The sequence below is a fragment of the Sus scrofa genome, chromosome 1, assembly GCF_000003025.6.
Source record: "Sus scrofa isolate TJ Tabasco breed Duroc chromosome 1, Sscrofa11.1, whole genome shotgun sequence".
Lineage (NCBI taxonomy): Eukaryota > Metazoa > Chordata > Mammalia > Artiodactyla > Suidae > Sus > Sus scrofa.
This window is the reverse complement of record NC_010443.5, coordinates 272,955,927-272,970,518: the sequence shown is the minus strand read 5'-3', so window position 1 is coordinate 272,970,518 and position 14,592 is coordinate 272,955,927. Positions and strand designations below refer to the sequence as shown.

The window sequence follows — 14,592 nt, the reverse complement described above, 5'->3', positions numbered from 1 at the left end:
CCGGAAGCAGACGCCTCCGGGCGCCGGAAGCGCGCGCGCGCGGGGCGATGGCGGCGCGGTGGCTGGGGCTGCGTGCGGCGGGGCTGGCGCAGGTGCTCCGCGCCGCGGGCGCGGGGCGGGTGAGCGGGGCGGGGAGCCCGGGCGGGGGGCGGCCCGGCTGGGGGGCGCGCCCGGACTGGACGAGCTCAGCCGGCCCCTCGCGTCTCCGCAGGCCCCGGCCCGCGCCGTCGGGAGGAGCGTCCTTGGGGTCATCTCGCGCCCAGGTGAGGAGTCGTTTGGCACCTGGGAAAGCTGCCCTGCACTTTGCCAGGGGTCATGGGGTCACGATGAACCCTGGAACTGCCTCCTGCGCCTCGGGGACAGGCCCTGGCCACGCGCCGGCCCGTCCCATGCGGCAGTCCGACGCCCTCGGCGGAAGACGTGCGGTAGTTGCCCAGACACCTCCTCGGACTAATGCGGGGCCAGCCCAAGGCTGAAACCGTCCGGGATCCTGAAGAAAAGCACAACCAGTCGCGACGGTTTGCACGTTGCCTCCCGGGTACAGCAAAGGGCAATCGTGTGTGTGTGTGTGTGGAGTGCGGTGCACATTTAAAGGTCGCAAGCCTGCTCCAGACCAGCTTGTTTAGCGGCCCCAAACCCATGATGCTTTCCGTTGACGGCACTCGCCCGCTGAGTGTCTAAAGGCACTTTCTGTGTACCTTTTTCGAGGTTTAAATGCTGAGAGCTCTGTAAACCACTGTCCTGAGTGTTTCACGCTCTCTTCAGAGCACTGTGGCTGGTGGACCTGTGTGGTCGGCGTGATAGGATGCATCTTAGCGGGTTCTTGTGCGAAAGGCACGGGTTGGTTATGTGAATCGGTCAGGGTCATGGTTGGTGGCAGAGCCAGGACTGAATGCTAGATCTCCTCGTCAGTGAACGTCCGCTGAGTGGGGGTCAAGGCCCGGGTACTGGGTAGGGGCAGGGCTGGGCTGCTGGTTGGCTCCTGACTGCACACGGTGGCCTGTGCCCTCCTCCCGGCCCATGTTCTCTTTGGCAATAGTGGCAGTTTTGAGAACTCGGAGCCTCCACTTCTTTGTCCCAGGCCTCTAGCCCCATGCCCATGTTGTGACATCTCCTAGGGCTGGCCTGGAGGCCCAGCAGGAGTGGCAGCTCTTCAGCTGAAGCGACTGCCGCAAAAGCGCACGATGATGCCTTTCTCCAGTGGTTTCTACTCCTCATTCCTGGGACTGCCTTTGGCCTGGGGACATGGCAGGTAAAGCCTGACCTCTGGCTCTCCTGGCCCTGAGCCCTTGACCCTGCTGCCACCCGCTCGAGCTAATGCTCTGTGTCTGTGTAGGTCCAGCGTCGGAAGTGGAAGCTAAAGCTGATCGCCGAACTGGAGTCCAGGATTATGGCTGAGCCCATCCCGCTGCCCGCAGAGTGAGTGTATGTGGCTGCCCACCAGGGCTGCGCTGGCCGGAGGTCACATGCCTTCCTGACCCTGATGGGAGCTCTCACATCAGTGGGCCTGCTAGGCTTCCTGTTGTCACTCGACTGCCCTTGTGACACTGCCTGACATACACAGGAAAATTTTTGAACCTGGGATTCACCTTTTTTTCCATGCCCTGTGCAGCAAGGGTCCCTCGAGGATGGCCTCTATAGCAGTCATTCTTAGCCAGCGCTAGGGTACACGTATCTCTTGACAGGAGAAGTACTTTGAAAAAGTGCCCAGTGAGTCTACAGCCCTGTCCCCTCATTTTAATTTTTTTAATTTTTATTTTTTGTCTTTCTGCCATTTCTAGGGCCACTCCCGCGGCACATGGAGGTTCCCAGGCTAGGGATCTAAGCGGATCTGTAGCTGCTGGCCTACACCAGAGCCTCAGCAACACGGGATCTGAGCCGCGTCTGCAAGCTACACCACAGCTCACGGCAATGCCAGATCCTTAACCCACTGAGCAAGGCCAGGGATCAAACCCACAACCTCATGGTTCTTAGATTCGTTAACCACTGAGCCACAACAGGAACTCCCCTGTCCCCTCATTTAAAAGCACCATCCAGAGTTCCTGTTGTGCCGCAGCAGCGAGTCCCACTAGTAACCATGAGGATGTGGGTTCCATCCCTGGCCTTGCTTGGTGGGTTAAGGATCCGGCATTGCCGCGAGGTGTAATTTAGGTCACAGGAGAGGCTTGGATCCCACGTGGCTGTGGCTCTGATATGACCCCTAGCCTGGGAACTTATATGTGCCACGGGTGCGGCCCTAAAAAACAAAAAATAAAAGCCCCATCCTAGAGGAACAGCTGTAATCAGAATGCTTTCCGCTCAAGACAGCAAACAGTGGGTCCCACTTGGCTTGCGGATGTGGCTTTGGCTCATGTGTTTTATCCCGTTCATGCGGGAGTCCATCTCTAAGCTTTTCCTGAACACTTGCTCCGTTGGGCAGCCCAGACCCACATTCCCATGTGGCATCAAAGGCCCCGGCTTCCTCCTTCAGAGGGCACCTCAGTCACCGTGGGCTTCATGGCAGATCCAAAGGGTTCGTCTTCCTGCCAAACCTTGCGCGGCCCCAGCTCCGTTTCTCCTCTCCCTGTAGCCCACTGGAACTGCGAAACCTGGAGTACAGGCCGGTGAAGGTCAGGGGGCACTTTGACCACTCCAAGGAGCTGTACCTGATGCCAAGGACCATGGTGGACCCGGCCCGGGAGGCCCGGGACGCCGGCCGGCTGTCGTCAACCGCCGAGAGTGGCGCCCACGTTGTCACTCCCTTCCACTGCACTGACCTGGGGTGAGTGGGGCTCAGGGGCCGACTGGCCTGTGAGGCGTTCATTTCCTTGGCTTTGCTTCTCAGCCCCCAACCCCAGGGCACCCAGGATACTCAGACAAGTTCAGTTGCTTTTTGAGTTTGAAATGTGTAATTTTAGCATTAAAGCCATTAATTTACTGCTGAACAGATCCCGCATGTTGGGCTCTGAAGGGGAGGAAAGGAGAGGCGGGGCCCGCCAGAGGGACTGAGAGGGGAGCCCCCAGCTCTGCCTCGGGGGTGGTCAGGGGAGGCTTCCGGGGCGAGTTAGGCCAGAGTGAAGAGATGGGAGGAGGGTTTCGGGAAGGGACACGAACAGGATGTGGACACAAGGTTGGTAACTAGAGCAACTTCCAAATGTTGACAGGTCAACCCCAGAGCCCTGGTCAGCCCGCAGCCTTCTGCTTTGAGATCTGGGAAGGGCTCCTGTGCAGGTGTTGGTGGGAGATGGGAGGCAGGGGGACGGCTGGGTCACTGTTCATGTGGCAGGGGGTGGGGGTGTTGAGCCAGGGCACTCACCCCACAGCCAGCTCTTAGCTTTTGAGCCCTTTCTGTGGCGTTCCCAATGTGCCACAGAGATTTAGGATTCTGACTGCAGGGGTTCCCGCGGTGGCAAAACAGCACGGGTAGCATCTCCAATGTGCCAGGTTGCAGGTTCAATCCCCAGCCCAGCACCGTGGATTAAGGATGCGGCATTGTCCCAGCTGCGCACATCTCACAAGTGCAGCTGGGATCTGATTCCTGGTGCCACTGGGAGACAAAAAACCGAGGGTGCTGTGGTGGCCCAGAGCACTGGGTCAAAGGCTCTGGCGTTGCCACCGCCGTGCAGTCAGCCAGCTGTGGCTTGGAAGAGCATTGAACCCCCCCACCCAACCAAAAACCCTTTTCTTGCACTGTTGTCCCTGGAGGTACCCGAATGACCACTGGTGATACACACCTTTATTCAGAGCCCTCCGCACCTGCTCTTATTACTCTAGAATCACCATCCTGGTAAATAGAGGGTTTGTGCCCAGGAAGAAAGTGAATCCTGAGACGCGTCTTAAAGGCCAGGTAAGGGACGGGCAACAGCGCCCCCTTCAGCCGCCAGCCAGCCCTTGCCGGCCGGAGACAGCATCTCCTGCTTTCTTTTCGTAGATTGAGGGAGAGGTGGACCTCGTGGGGATGGTGAGGCTGACAGAGACCCGGAAGCCCTTTGTCCCGGAGAATAATCCAGAGAGGAATCACTGGCATTATCGGGACCTGGAGGCCATGGCCAGGCTCACGGGGGCAGAGCCCATTTTCATAGATGCCGACTTCAGTACGTGGTGCCCAGCCTGCCCCCTAAGACCCAGGAGCTGGTGTAAATGCCCGCTTCTCTCTCTCTCCTAACCCTGGGCGCCTCCCAGTGACTCGCCATTCACACTCTACCCTGTGCTGTGCTGGCGTGGGAGGGAGTTAGGCCTGACCTTGCTCAGCAGATGCTGAGAAGAGAGAGCACCAGGGGGCTGGCTGATGCCAGGACAGCTCTGGGAGAGGCTGCCCCTGTGGACACCCAGCGCCCCGTCTCTGCAGAGAGCACGGTCCCTGGAGGCCCCGTTGGAGGACAGACCAGAGTCACTCTGAGGAACGAGCACCTGCAGTACATCATTACCTGGTGAGGGGGCCTGGCCACACCCCGCTCCTCCCCCTCCCCTCCCCACCCCCAGACCCTGACGACGGCCCACCTTCCAACCCGAGGTATGGACTGTGCGCAGCCACGTCGTATCTGTGGTGTAAGAAATTCCTGAGGCGGCCTCCTGCGGTGTGAGGACCGGCTGGACAAGCGAAGCGGTTTCAGGAGAGATCCGATTCTGTGCTGGTCGCGTGCTGCAGGTGTTTTATCACCCTCTGTACCTCTCTCCCCAAACGAGCCAGGTAAACTGGCGTCCTGAGCCCAGAGTGTAAGGTGGATACGCGAGGTGTTTAGGGACAGCCTTTTCAGAATTGGAGCAGCACACAACTGCACCCCAAGTCTGACACAGAAGCTGCCCTATGAGGGAAAGGGACGAGGACCCTGGGTTTTTGCCACCATCCCAATCTACTTACTTATGGGTAGTTCATTGGCAATAAAATCACTTAACTCAAAAATGCCTGGTAATTGGCTGAAAGTTTTATTAATAACTTTTATGTACAGAAGCCTCCGCGGTGTACACTTAGCCCAGCTTGGTGGCCAGCTCTTTGGCCTTCGCCTTCTCCAGCTTGGCGATGCGAGCCACCGACTTGGGACCCAGGACGTTGCCTCCCCAGTGACGCCGGATCTGTGAAGGGTGTGGCGTGTCACTCTCAGCTGCTCTAAGGAGCTGAGACGGAGCGGGGAGCCCCCGTGCTGGCTGCTTACCTCGTCGTATCTGTCGTTGTAATTGGTCCGGATGGCTTCCACCAGCTTAGCCAGAGCGCCCTTGTCTTCCCTGCCAAGGCAGAGGGAAAAACGGGTCACTGGCCTCACCTATCCCTCCAGCGAGCCGAAAAATTCATCTGTAGCTCCCAGCACAGGCTTTTTGCCTCAGATACACCATGACCACATAGTATATTCAGGTGAAGAAATTCATAACCATCATTGGCAAAAGTTCAGAAAAATGCCTTCTTTTGAAACAAGATCCCAAGGAGTTAAGTAAAGGGAGGCGCCGTGTCCTGGGGAGATGGGGCCACAGGGCGCACTTACGAGTTGACTTGCGTGAAGGCCACGGTGGTGCAGGTCTTCCTGTGGACCAGCCGCCCCAGCCTGGCCTTGCCCTTGATGATGCAGTAGGGGACCCCCATCTTCCGACACAGGGCCGGCAGGAAGACCACCAGCTGCAAGACAACGTTAGCTCGGGAGTGTCTTTGTCTCTGGAGCACAAGCAGTGCTTTCAAAAGCTAAGGTGGTAGCATTTGCTCAGGGTTAAAAAGCTCATGTATTTGCACTTCAAGGTGTGATTCAGTGAGGAATTCACATCATCGCAAGCGCCATGGGGGCCCTTGTCAGCACTTCCGCCCGCCCTGCCCTGGGACAGGGTGGTCGGCTTTAAGCCGTCTCCCCGGCAGTGAGGGACGCCCGGGCGTACCTCAATGGGATCCACGTCGTGTGCGATCACCACCAGCTGAGCCTTCTTGTTCTCCACCAAGGTGGTGACAGTATTCACCCCTACAACACACGAGAGCACGCGTCAGTGCTGGGGCTGCCGTGCCAAAAGCAGCTCTACGTGGACCCAGCTGCGACTCAGGGTTAAAAAGCTCGGGTTTTTACTCTTCACAGTGATTCCAGGTGAAGAAATTCATGCATCACTGCCAGCAGCCTGTCCCACCACTCACTCTCAAGGAGGGACCCACTCACCTGCTCGAAGGACAGGCGGCCTCTTGGTGGGGACATCGCCTTTGCCTGCAGCCTTCTTCTCAGCTCGGGCCAGCAACCTCTGCTTCTTCTCTTGCTTTGTCTCTGGTCTGTACTTGTGGGCCAGCTTAAGCAGCTGAGTAGCTGCGGAAAGATCGTCAGGTCAGGACTGCTGCCTGAATACCGTTACAGCTCAAGAGATCTCAGACCTCGCCTGCAATCTTAAATCTCCTCAGCACATCATGTTCTGAATCCTAGGATTTTTTTCCTTTTTCAGAGTTCCTGGGTCAGGGATCAGATCCAAGCCTTAGCTACAACCTGAGCCGCTGGAACACAAGATCCTTTAACCCACCGTGCAAGGACCAGGGTCAAACCTGTGTCCTGGTGTCACAGAGACGCCTCTGATCCCCTTATGTTGTGTGGGAACTCCCGGATCCTAAGTTTTTACAGACCCACCGCCCCTTCAAAGATCTCAAGCCCAGCATGGTCCAAGTGAAGATGGCAACCAGGCCTGTGCCTGGGAAATCCTTTCCCAATGTTGGTTTTCTGCCACAAAACCTCACCTGTTTGGCGGTCCAAGGCCTGGGTAAACTGGTTAATTGCGGGAGGCACCTTCAGCCGCTTATAGAGAATGGCCCTTTGCCGCTGCAGCCGGATGTAGCGGGGCCATTTGACAAAACGGGTGAGGTCCCTCTTGGGCTGGATGTCCTGTCCTGAGAAGTAAAGGGCAGCGCCGTGAGGCTCAGCGTCCCGTCAAGTCCCATTTAGGGCCACTCACAGAGGTGTAGGTGCATCAGCGATCTTGGTGGTTTAAGATGTCGTCACCGTCTCTCAGATAGCAAATATTCTCTCACATCATCTGCACACCAACACCCGGGACCACAGGGGAGGCCTCCTCGTCCGGCCACAGCCAGGCAAACGTCAGCCCTGCCCTCCGACTGCCTCTGCTCCGGGAGAGCCCGACCATCAAGCTGAATCCCAAAGGCCAGGATCTAGGCCCGAAGCTGACGCAGACGCAGGGGCTTCCAGGGAGGCCGCGAAGGATGCAGTACCACTGCCCCATCTCAAAGTTCAGAGGTAGAAATTCAAGAACCGATCCCCGTTCATGGGTAAAACCCGGCAGAACGTGAGAAACCCAGTCCAAGGAGCCACGACTCCAAGCCCACTGAAATCCAGGAAGGACGTGTGAACGGAGGCCTGGCCTTGCCACCAGCCTCCACACGTGAAGTGAGACACGAGCCGCTGCAGCTGCTGACCCGCAGCCCCTCCAGCAGAGCTCAGGGTGGAGACCAGGAGGGAGGCACTCAGAGCTCTGGGAAAACTGGTAGGACGGGCCTCCAGATAGATGTTTTTAGGAGATTGAGTCCCATTTTTCCGTCTCCTCCTGCCCAGAAAAACACTAAAGTCCTTCAACCCTGCCTGACGTCTGTGACCAGCAGCGACCTCCACGAGACCAGCAGCACATCCTGTAGAAACGCCCCCTGACTGCAGCGCTGCCCCCGCCCCCGCCCCGGACCAAGACCTTACGCTTTCAGAGCTCTCTGAAATCCTGCTTCCCCACCGGCAGGTAGTGGACAAAAGACGTCACGGTCGCATCTCCCGAGGGCCCACAGCCAGCGAGCCCCGAGGGGACTCGGGGAAGAAACGCAGACGGGCCGCAGCTGAGGTGCAAACCAAAGCAGTGGTTCCAGGAAGCCCAGACCCTCACCCCTTCCCTGACAAACCGCTCTCCCGTAAAGGCCTCGTTCCCACCACCTTCCCTTCAGTGTGAAACTCACGCATCCCGCACCCCCGCCTCCCCTGCTCCGGGCGGTTTCCGGGGCTTCCCGAGATGTTGTCCCTCAGGCTCAAGTCCTCCTTTCACCCCGAATAAAACTCAACCCCCAACTTTCAGGCTGCATCTCCTTCGTCGACCGACGTAACGTAACCTGCTCAACAAGCTGCTTTTCGCGGGGAGCGCCGTTTAAAAAGCCGATCGACGCCGCCCGGTCTTCCACTCACCGATGCCAAAATTCTTCGGCCTTTTCTCAAACAGGGGGTTTACCACCTTCTTGGCCTCCTGCTTCTTCACGACGGCAGGGGCCGGGGCCACCTTCTTGCCCTTGGCCTTCTTCCCCTTGGGCTGGGCACAAGGAGACACGGTTACCCCGCCCCCCCGCACGCTGCTCTCAGGGCGCGGGGCTCCCCGCAGACCCGGCCGTCTCCGCAGCCAGCCCGCGCCCCGCCCGTGCATCAGCGATCTTGGTGGTTTGGGTCGTCCTCACCGCCACTCGGACAGCAACTATTCCTTCACATCATCTGCACGAGCCCCGACGCCCCGTCCCTCCCTCTCCGCCACGGGGACAGGGGCCCTCCTCCGAGGCCGGCGTTCGGCGGGCCCCACACAGAATCAGCCGACTCAGCCCAAGGCCCCTAGGGCGGCTCCCAGGGCGCCGGAGCGCCTCGGCCGGGCCCGCCCCCGGCCCCGCAATGCGGCGCTGCGCTCCCCGGATCCCCCTCTGCCGGCTCAGCCGCCGGGGGCTCTAACCGGCCCCAGTGACTCTAGACCAGGCCCCCCAGGCCTCTTCTCGCGCCGGGCGGTGTAGGTACCCCCGCGCGCCCCCGCCCCGAGAAGGATGGCAGCGGATAGAACCCAAACCCGAAACTGGCAGCGCGGAGCGCGGCTCACTCACCATCTTGGACAACGGGAGGAGAGAGAAAGGAAAGGGAATTGTGGGTAATATGTAGGCAACCTCGGAGATCGCGAGAGCTGACGACTGCGCGGGATTTCGGATTTAAAGTGACAGGACTCCTTTCTCCCGTCCAGTAGCCGAAGATTAGTGCCTCCTGGTGGGAGCTGCCGGGAAGGGGCGCGTAAAGGCGCGGGGAAGCCAGGACTTCCCGTGAGGGGCTAGCACTTGTCCTCCACTCGGCCCCGGCCAGGCCCTCCGGGTCCCGGCTTTGCGGACCAGGTGTGGGCTTGGGGCGGCGCGGCCGGGTCGGCGTCCTTCTCAGGTGATTTACCCCAAAATGGCTTAAAAGCCGCGAGTGCAGTCGGTGGGCCGAGCACCAGGGCCCGGGCCGGGGACCACCCTGCCTGGAGCGTGCAGCCTGGAGGCGCATGGCTGGGGGCGGGAGGGTGGTTCTGGCAGGGACCCCGGAGCGAGCCGCCCAGAGGTGGCCCTCGCTCGGGGGTCCTGCGTGGAGCCGGGGGGCAGCGGAGTGGAGTGAAGGCCAAGGGCGTTTGGAGGGGTTGAGGTAGGGTCCCGACGGCTCCTCCTGCCGGGGTGGTGGCGGGGGAGCCGTTGGCAGGAGCCGGTGGGGACGCGGGGGGCCTGGCCCCCGAGAAGGCCGCCCCGGATCCGGGGAGGGTGCACCTGTATCCGGACGCCTGAACGGGTGTGTTTGGCAGACAGGGACTCTCCGGAGGGCTGCTGAAGTCGGGGGCTGGAGGGTGGGTGGCTGGGGTCTGGCCCGCTCACACAGACTCTGGGTTCCAGGTGACCTGCCCTGCCTGAGGCTCCGCCATGGCCCAGCAGAGAGCCCTGCCCCAGAGCAAGGAGACGCTATTGCAGTCTTACAACAAGCGGCTCAAGGACGACGTCAAGTCCATCATGGACAACTTCACCGAGATCATCAAGACCGCCAAGGTGGGTGCGCTGCTGTCTCCTGCCGCTGCTGAGACCACGAGAAGGAGTGGGGGTGCAGAGATCGCGGACGGCTGTGGGTGGAGAGGGCTCGGGCCCCTGCTTTCAACCCACCCGCTGAACATGGGTGCTCCATGCCAGGCAGTGGGGACACAGCAGTGACTCCACAGGCAAAACCCTTGTCCCACGGGGAGAACACTGGGACGGATTGACAATAACCAACAAGTCAACAGATAAATAAACCAACCAGCTTCTCACAGGCTCTGGGGTGGCAGTTGTGGGGACTCCAGTCGAAGTGCCAGGATCCAGCATCCAGCATTGCTTCCTTCTCCGCGCACCTGGCCCAGCAGCTGGCATACTTAGGGGTCCATTACCCCTGATGAGGGTACCTGTTATCTCTTTCAAACAGGACGAGACGGGGTGAGGGCGAACGCTGCCTGAGGTCTGGTTAGCAGGACCCCGTGCAGAGGGCAAGACAGGCTGCTGCCAGGTACCTGTGGGCGGGGGCACCTGCTAGCTCTCGGCTTGCTTGTTGGCCTTCCAGATTGAGGACGAGACCCAGGTGTCGAGGGCCACTCAAGGCGAACAGGACAATTACGAGATGCACGTGCGAGCCGCCAACATCGTGAGTCACCAGGCGGAGGGGACAGCCGGAGTTGCAGGAGCCTCTGGTCCCTACTGGGCTCTCCTGGGTGTGTGGGGGGAACCACTTCTCAGGAGACTCCCCTCCAGAGGAGGGCTGTCCAGGGCAGCCGTGTAAGGAGCTGGCAGGCAGCTGGCCACACGCACCCTGTAGGGTGCTGTGGGGGGCGGGGGTTGGGGTTGGGGTTGGATAGAAAGGGGTTGAGTCTTGTGGGAGCTTCTCTGTAAATGGGGGAAGCAAATTACCAAAGAAACAGGATGTGCGTTTGGATGTCACAGAACAAGCACAGCAACCAAATCTTTCCAAAGGCATGAGCCCATGACTGGAAATACCCAGGACAGGGTCCCAAAGGAAGCCTGGCAGGGGGACTGCCCCTGAGGAAGAGCAGGGACAGGACGGTGGCTTTACGTGGGGTTTAAGGTTTTGAGAAGCAGAAGGTATGCTCGAATAACACATGCCACTGGAGATCACAGCAGCACAGGCAGAAGCCAGAGGCCCGGAGAGGGGAGGCACTGGGAAGCCGATGGCCCCTGCCTTGGAAGCATTTCACGCAGCAGCCGTGGGTGCCTGCAACCCTGCCCCCCGTAGCTTACCTTCTAGATGCCTCACGTCTCGCAGCGCCCCTGTGGCGGTCCGTGCCGTGGTCCCACTTGGGAGATGGGAAAACCGAGGCCGCCGCTTACCCAGAGTCGGGTGCGACGAGGCGGGCCGCTGCCGCTGCCGCCGCCCCCTCACCAGGTCTCCCGGTTCCGACGGCTGCAGGTCCGAGCTGGCGAGTCTCTGATGAAGCTGGTGTCCGACCTCAAGCAGTTCCTCATCCTCAACGACTTCCCGTCGGTGAACGAGGCCGTCGACCAGCGCAACCAGCAGCTGCGGGCTCTGCAGGAGGAGTGTGACCGGAAGCTCATCGCCCTGCGGGATGAGGTGTCCATCGACCTCTACGAGCTGGAGGAGGAGTACTACTCGTCCAGGTACCGATAGGGCCGGACCCCGCGCAGAGCGCACCTGCGGACCCGGGCCCGCCGCGCAGCCCAGAGGCCCGGTCTTCCCACACCTTCCCCGTCTTGGCAGCAGAGCCCTCGCCCAGGTGTCAGAGCAGGCCTCTCGGGCAGAGCTTTTGATCAACAGACAGTGTGCACCGTCACCGGGCCGGGGCATCGCGGGCATCGAGATGAAAGTCACAGAACCGCAAGGTTGGGGGCGCCACACCAGCATTTCCGCCTGGGGGCCTGTCTGTTCCTCTTAGCTGTCTGATCGGCATCGAAGCTTTCCAGCCCAGGTCGGCCTAGCTCTCTTGGCCGCCCAGGCCCGTGTCCAGGACACCAGTGCCTGCCCAGGGGTGCAGTTCCACGTGGGCACAACCGAAACCCTCTGCGTGTGTGTGTGTGTGTGTGTGTGTGTGTGTGTGTAAGAGAGGGTGAGGGGCGGGTCCCAGGGAGGAGGGTGGCCTGGAGAGCCAGGCCTGGGATCCCTGGACCCCCGAGTTCCCATTCAGCTCAGCCTCATTCACAGTCGGGAGCCCTCCTATGTGCCAGGCCCAGGCCGGGCCCCAGGGGTACAGCAGCTGGCAAGGCCTGTCGCCCCAGCCCTCATGTGGCCACGTGGAATCCTAAAACCAGAGGCGGCCTGAGCTGGAGGAGTCAGCCCAAACCCCCAGGAGCCCGAGTCCACGTGTGATTCTCGCACCGGGAAACAGGCTGCAGAGGCCCCGCCCCTCCGTCCCCTTAGCTGGGAAAACCAGGTCACACCTGCCTCACCCTCCCTGGACGAATGTGTTGTTCCTGTCATGGATTTTCAACACTCCTTTCTGTCCTGCGGTGGCCGTGCTGGCCAGCAAGTCTGTGGTCTGGGGCTTGGTTTCCCTGCTCTGGACTCAGTGCCACTCCTTGTGGTCTCTGTCCATCTGGGGCCTTTGTGGGAAGGGACAGAGGGTCACTGCCCAGCTGGAGTGGTTTAGACTCTTCCAGAAGATTCCTGACACCCACGGGCTCAGCAGAGATGAGGCGAGTGCCTCTACCCTCGGCCTTCAGAGAGGGTCCTGAGTGGGTCCCTGGGGGGTTTGAGACCCTGCTGGGGACGCTGCTCCCGGCCCTCCTTGGTTTTGTAGAGTGCCTTATGTCTCTGTGTTTGTCCTGCCTGCTGCCCCCAGGGCCAGGCGCCTGGGCTGAGCAGTTGCAGGATAGTTCAGCCCTGCCTCTTAAGGTTGAGGGCCCGGGGGCACCAGGGGTCTGAGTGGGAAGCCTGGCTCCTGGCCTGTCAGCCTCTGGTTCACCCAGTGGGGTTTCTGGTGGCTCCTGGGGTCCCTTCCTGCTCCGGGTGGCTCCAGAGGCTGGGCTTCTCCCTCATCTGTGAATGCCTGTTAGCGGCCCGGGCTCAGCGGACTGCCGGTGGCTGGCAGGCTCTAACCCTCCCAGCTGGTCGCTCGACACAGGGTGCGTGTGCCCACCCCCTGGCCACCAGCACTCAGCTTGTCCCTGTGTGTCCCCGCCGCCCACCCCCCTTCACGCTCGCTTCCCCGCTTTCCGCTCACGACCTGCTCGCTCTTTGCCTCTCGCCCTCCGCTCTCCTTGGGACTCTGCTCTGTGTCTGTGTCCATGATGGCTTCAGAGACTGAAGGCTGAGGGCAGGGCCGGGTTCGGGAGAAAGCCGGCCCGACGAGTGTGGGGCTGCACCCGCTCCAGTCGCCCCCCTGACAACCTTCATGAGCCCTGCTCTTCGCCCGCCTCCTCACTGAGAGGCTGGCCTTGCTGTCCCGTATGAGATGGGACACTGAGATTAAGGGGACAAGGGGCCTGCTGGAGGCGCACAGCTGGCGCAGTGCCGCAGGACCGGAGGCCAGGGTCCCTGCCCTCAGAGGCCTTGCATAGTGTGGGGACCAGGAAGACCATAGCGAGCTCTGGACACTGGCTCCTGCCGCTGGTGAGTGGCGCGTGGAGCCAGGCTGGCAGCTCCCTGCAAGAGGAGGAGGAAGGCAGCTGGAGCAGGACAGGAGGTGGCAGTGGGGCTAGGAAGGACGCGGGTCAGTCAGGGGAAGGGACCTGCTGAGGTCCCACAGCCTGCTGGTGCCTGGTCCCAGTAGGCTCCCTTTCGGACTCTGGAGGGCCCTGAAGCTGGGGCACCCCCCCTCCCCCGCCCCGCCCTGGTCCAGGCCTGCTTGCCGGAGGGACCAGCACAGAGGAGAGGAGGGGAAGGCAGGTCTGTCTGTGGTCTGTTTTCTTAACTCTGCTTCTATCTCGCTTTCCCTCCCTGGCTTCCACCTCTGCCTGCTCCTGTCTCTCCCTGGGTTTCTGGTGGTGGAAAAGCTCAAGTCTTTGCGAAGCTAACGATCTGCCTCTATGCGAAGCTTACTGGAGGCTGGACCTCGACACAGACTCTGCTGATGGCCTCTCAGCCCCTCCGCTGATGTCCCCGGAGCCCAGTGCTGGGCCCCTGCAGGCGGCAGCCCCTGCCCACACCCACACTGGCGGCCCCGGCCCCACAGAGCACTCCTGAGCCTCCCAGGGCTCCCCTCCTTGGGCCTCTAGGATCTTAGAATGAATTCCAAGGCTCCACTCTGGGCCCATCATGGCCTCAGCTCCCTTCAGCCTGGGTTCTCACTTGGGGAGCGTCTGTGGCCTCTTTCTTTGGGAACTTGGTGGCCCATCTCTCAGCGTTGGGGAAAAGTAGTGCCCCCATCCATTCTGGGGTGGCCGTCCTTCAGTTTGTCACCTCTTGTTCACTAGCTTCCTGGCCGGAAGGAGTCTTCTGGGATAGCTTGTCCTGTTGAGGCCCTAACAGGACAAGGAGGATGGCCAGTGTTGGGAATCCTGCCATGAGCATGCTGTTTACAATGTGGGGGAGGGGGGCGTGCTCCCTGCAGAGGTCTGCCTGCTGCCTCAGCCTGAGGTTCGCTGCTGGGCTGTGGGGGGACAGGGGGCCGCCCATTCACCCAGAGGTCAGGCAGGGTCCTTCCTAATTCCGCTGCTGCACAAATGTTGGTTATTTTTCTAATGAAACTGTTGAATAAAACCAGCTCTGCCCTTTTGCATTGATTGTTTCCTTTCCTTGCTCAGCCGGGATCAGCTTTGGACCACTCTTGGTCTCCTAGTGTCTGTTGGAAAACAGCCCCTGGGCTCTGCCTGGACAGTCTTGGGCTCCAGTTCAGCTTCTACCCACCAAGGCTCTGGGCAAGAGGAGCTCTGTCAGTGTGAGGTCATGGCTGCATTTCCACTGCCTAGAA

General features: G+C 60.6%; 3 protein-coding genes and 1 long non-coding RNA gene across 8 annotated transcripts; 2 read left to right on the top strand and 2 right to left on the bottom strand.

Moving 5' to 3' along the window:
• On the top strand, positions 3-4,882 carry LOC110256505 (surfeit locus protein 1). 3 transcript variants are annotated; one of them, XM_021071119.1, is made up of 9 exons: positions 3-92; positions 212-263; positions 1,119-1,252; positions 1,337-1,419; positions 2,570-2,761; positions 3,754-3,826; positions 3,911-4,073; positions 4,328-4,409; positions 4,493-4,875. In XM_021071119.1, exons 1-9 carry the CDS (start codon positions 48-50, stop codon positions 4,560-4,562), a joined length of 894 nt encoding a protein of 297 aa, XP_020926778.1. In that variant the 5' UTR covers positions 3-47; the 3' UTR covers positions 4,563-4,875. The 3 variants fall into 3 exon arrangements, with proteins under 3 accessions (XP_020926778.1, XP_020926771.1, XP_020926783.1); XM_021071112.1 differs by having other exon boundaries at positions 33-119; positions 4,493-4,882; XM_021071124.1 differs by having other exon boundaries at positions 36-92; positions 212-538; positions 4,493-4,882.
• On the bottom strand, positions 4,883-9,098 carry RPL7A (ribosomal protein L7a). The gene is made up of 8 exons (XM_021071136.1): positions 8,777-9,098; positions 8,106-8,226; positions 6,668-6,817; positions 6,108-6,248; positions 5,839-5,918; positions 5,457-5,587; positions 5,133-5,202; positions 4,883-5,052 (listed from the first exon to the last, which is right to left on the bottom strand). Exons 1-8 carry the CDS (start codon positions 8,777-8,779, stop codon positions 4,948-4,950), a joined length of 801 nt encoding a protein of 266 aa, XP_020926795.1. The 5' UTR covers positions 8,780-9,098; the 3' UTR covers positions 4,883-4,947.
• Positions 8,901-14,400, top strand: MED22 (mediator complex subunit 22). Of its 3 annotated transcripts, none has more exons than XM_021071150.1 (5): positions 8,901-9,098; positions 9,584-9,733; positions 10,275-10,355; positions 11,136-11,344; positions 13,676-14,400. In XM_021071150.1, exons 2-5 carry the CDS (start codon positions 9,611-9,613, stop codon positions 13,863-13,865), a joined length of 603 nt encoding a protein of 200 aa, XP_020926809.1. In that variant the 5' UTR covers positions 8,901-9,098; positions 9,584-9,610; the 3' UTR covers positions 13,866-14,400. The 3 variants fall into 3 exon arrangements, with proteins under 3 accessions (XP_020926809.1, XP_020926831.1, XP_020926820.1); XM_021071161.1 differs by lacking the exon at positions 13,676-14,400 and adding an exon at positions 11,448-12,667 and having other exon boundaries at positions 8,968-9,098; XM_021071172.1 differs by lacking the exon at positions 10,275-10,355 and having other exon boundaries at positions 8,905-9,098.
• On the bottom strand, positions 9,631-11,129 carry LOC110256518. Its single transcript, XR_002338110.1, has 3 exons — positions 10,967-11,129; positions 9,978-10,418; positions 9,631-9,761 (listed from the first exon to the last, which is right to left on the bottom strand). It is a non-coding gene; the product is annotated as an uncharacterized LOC110256518 (long non-coding RNA).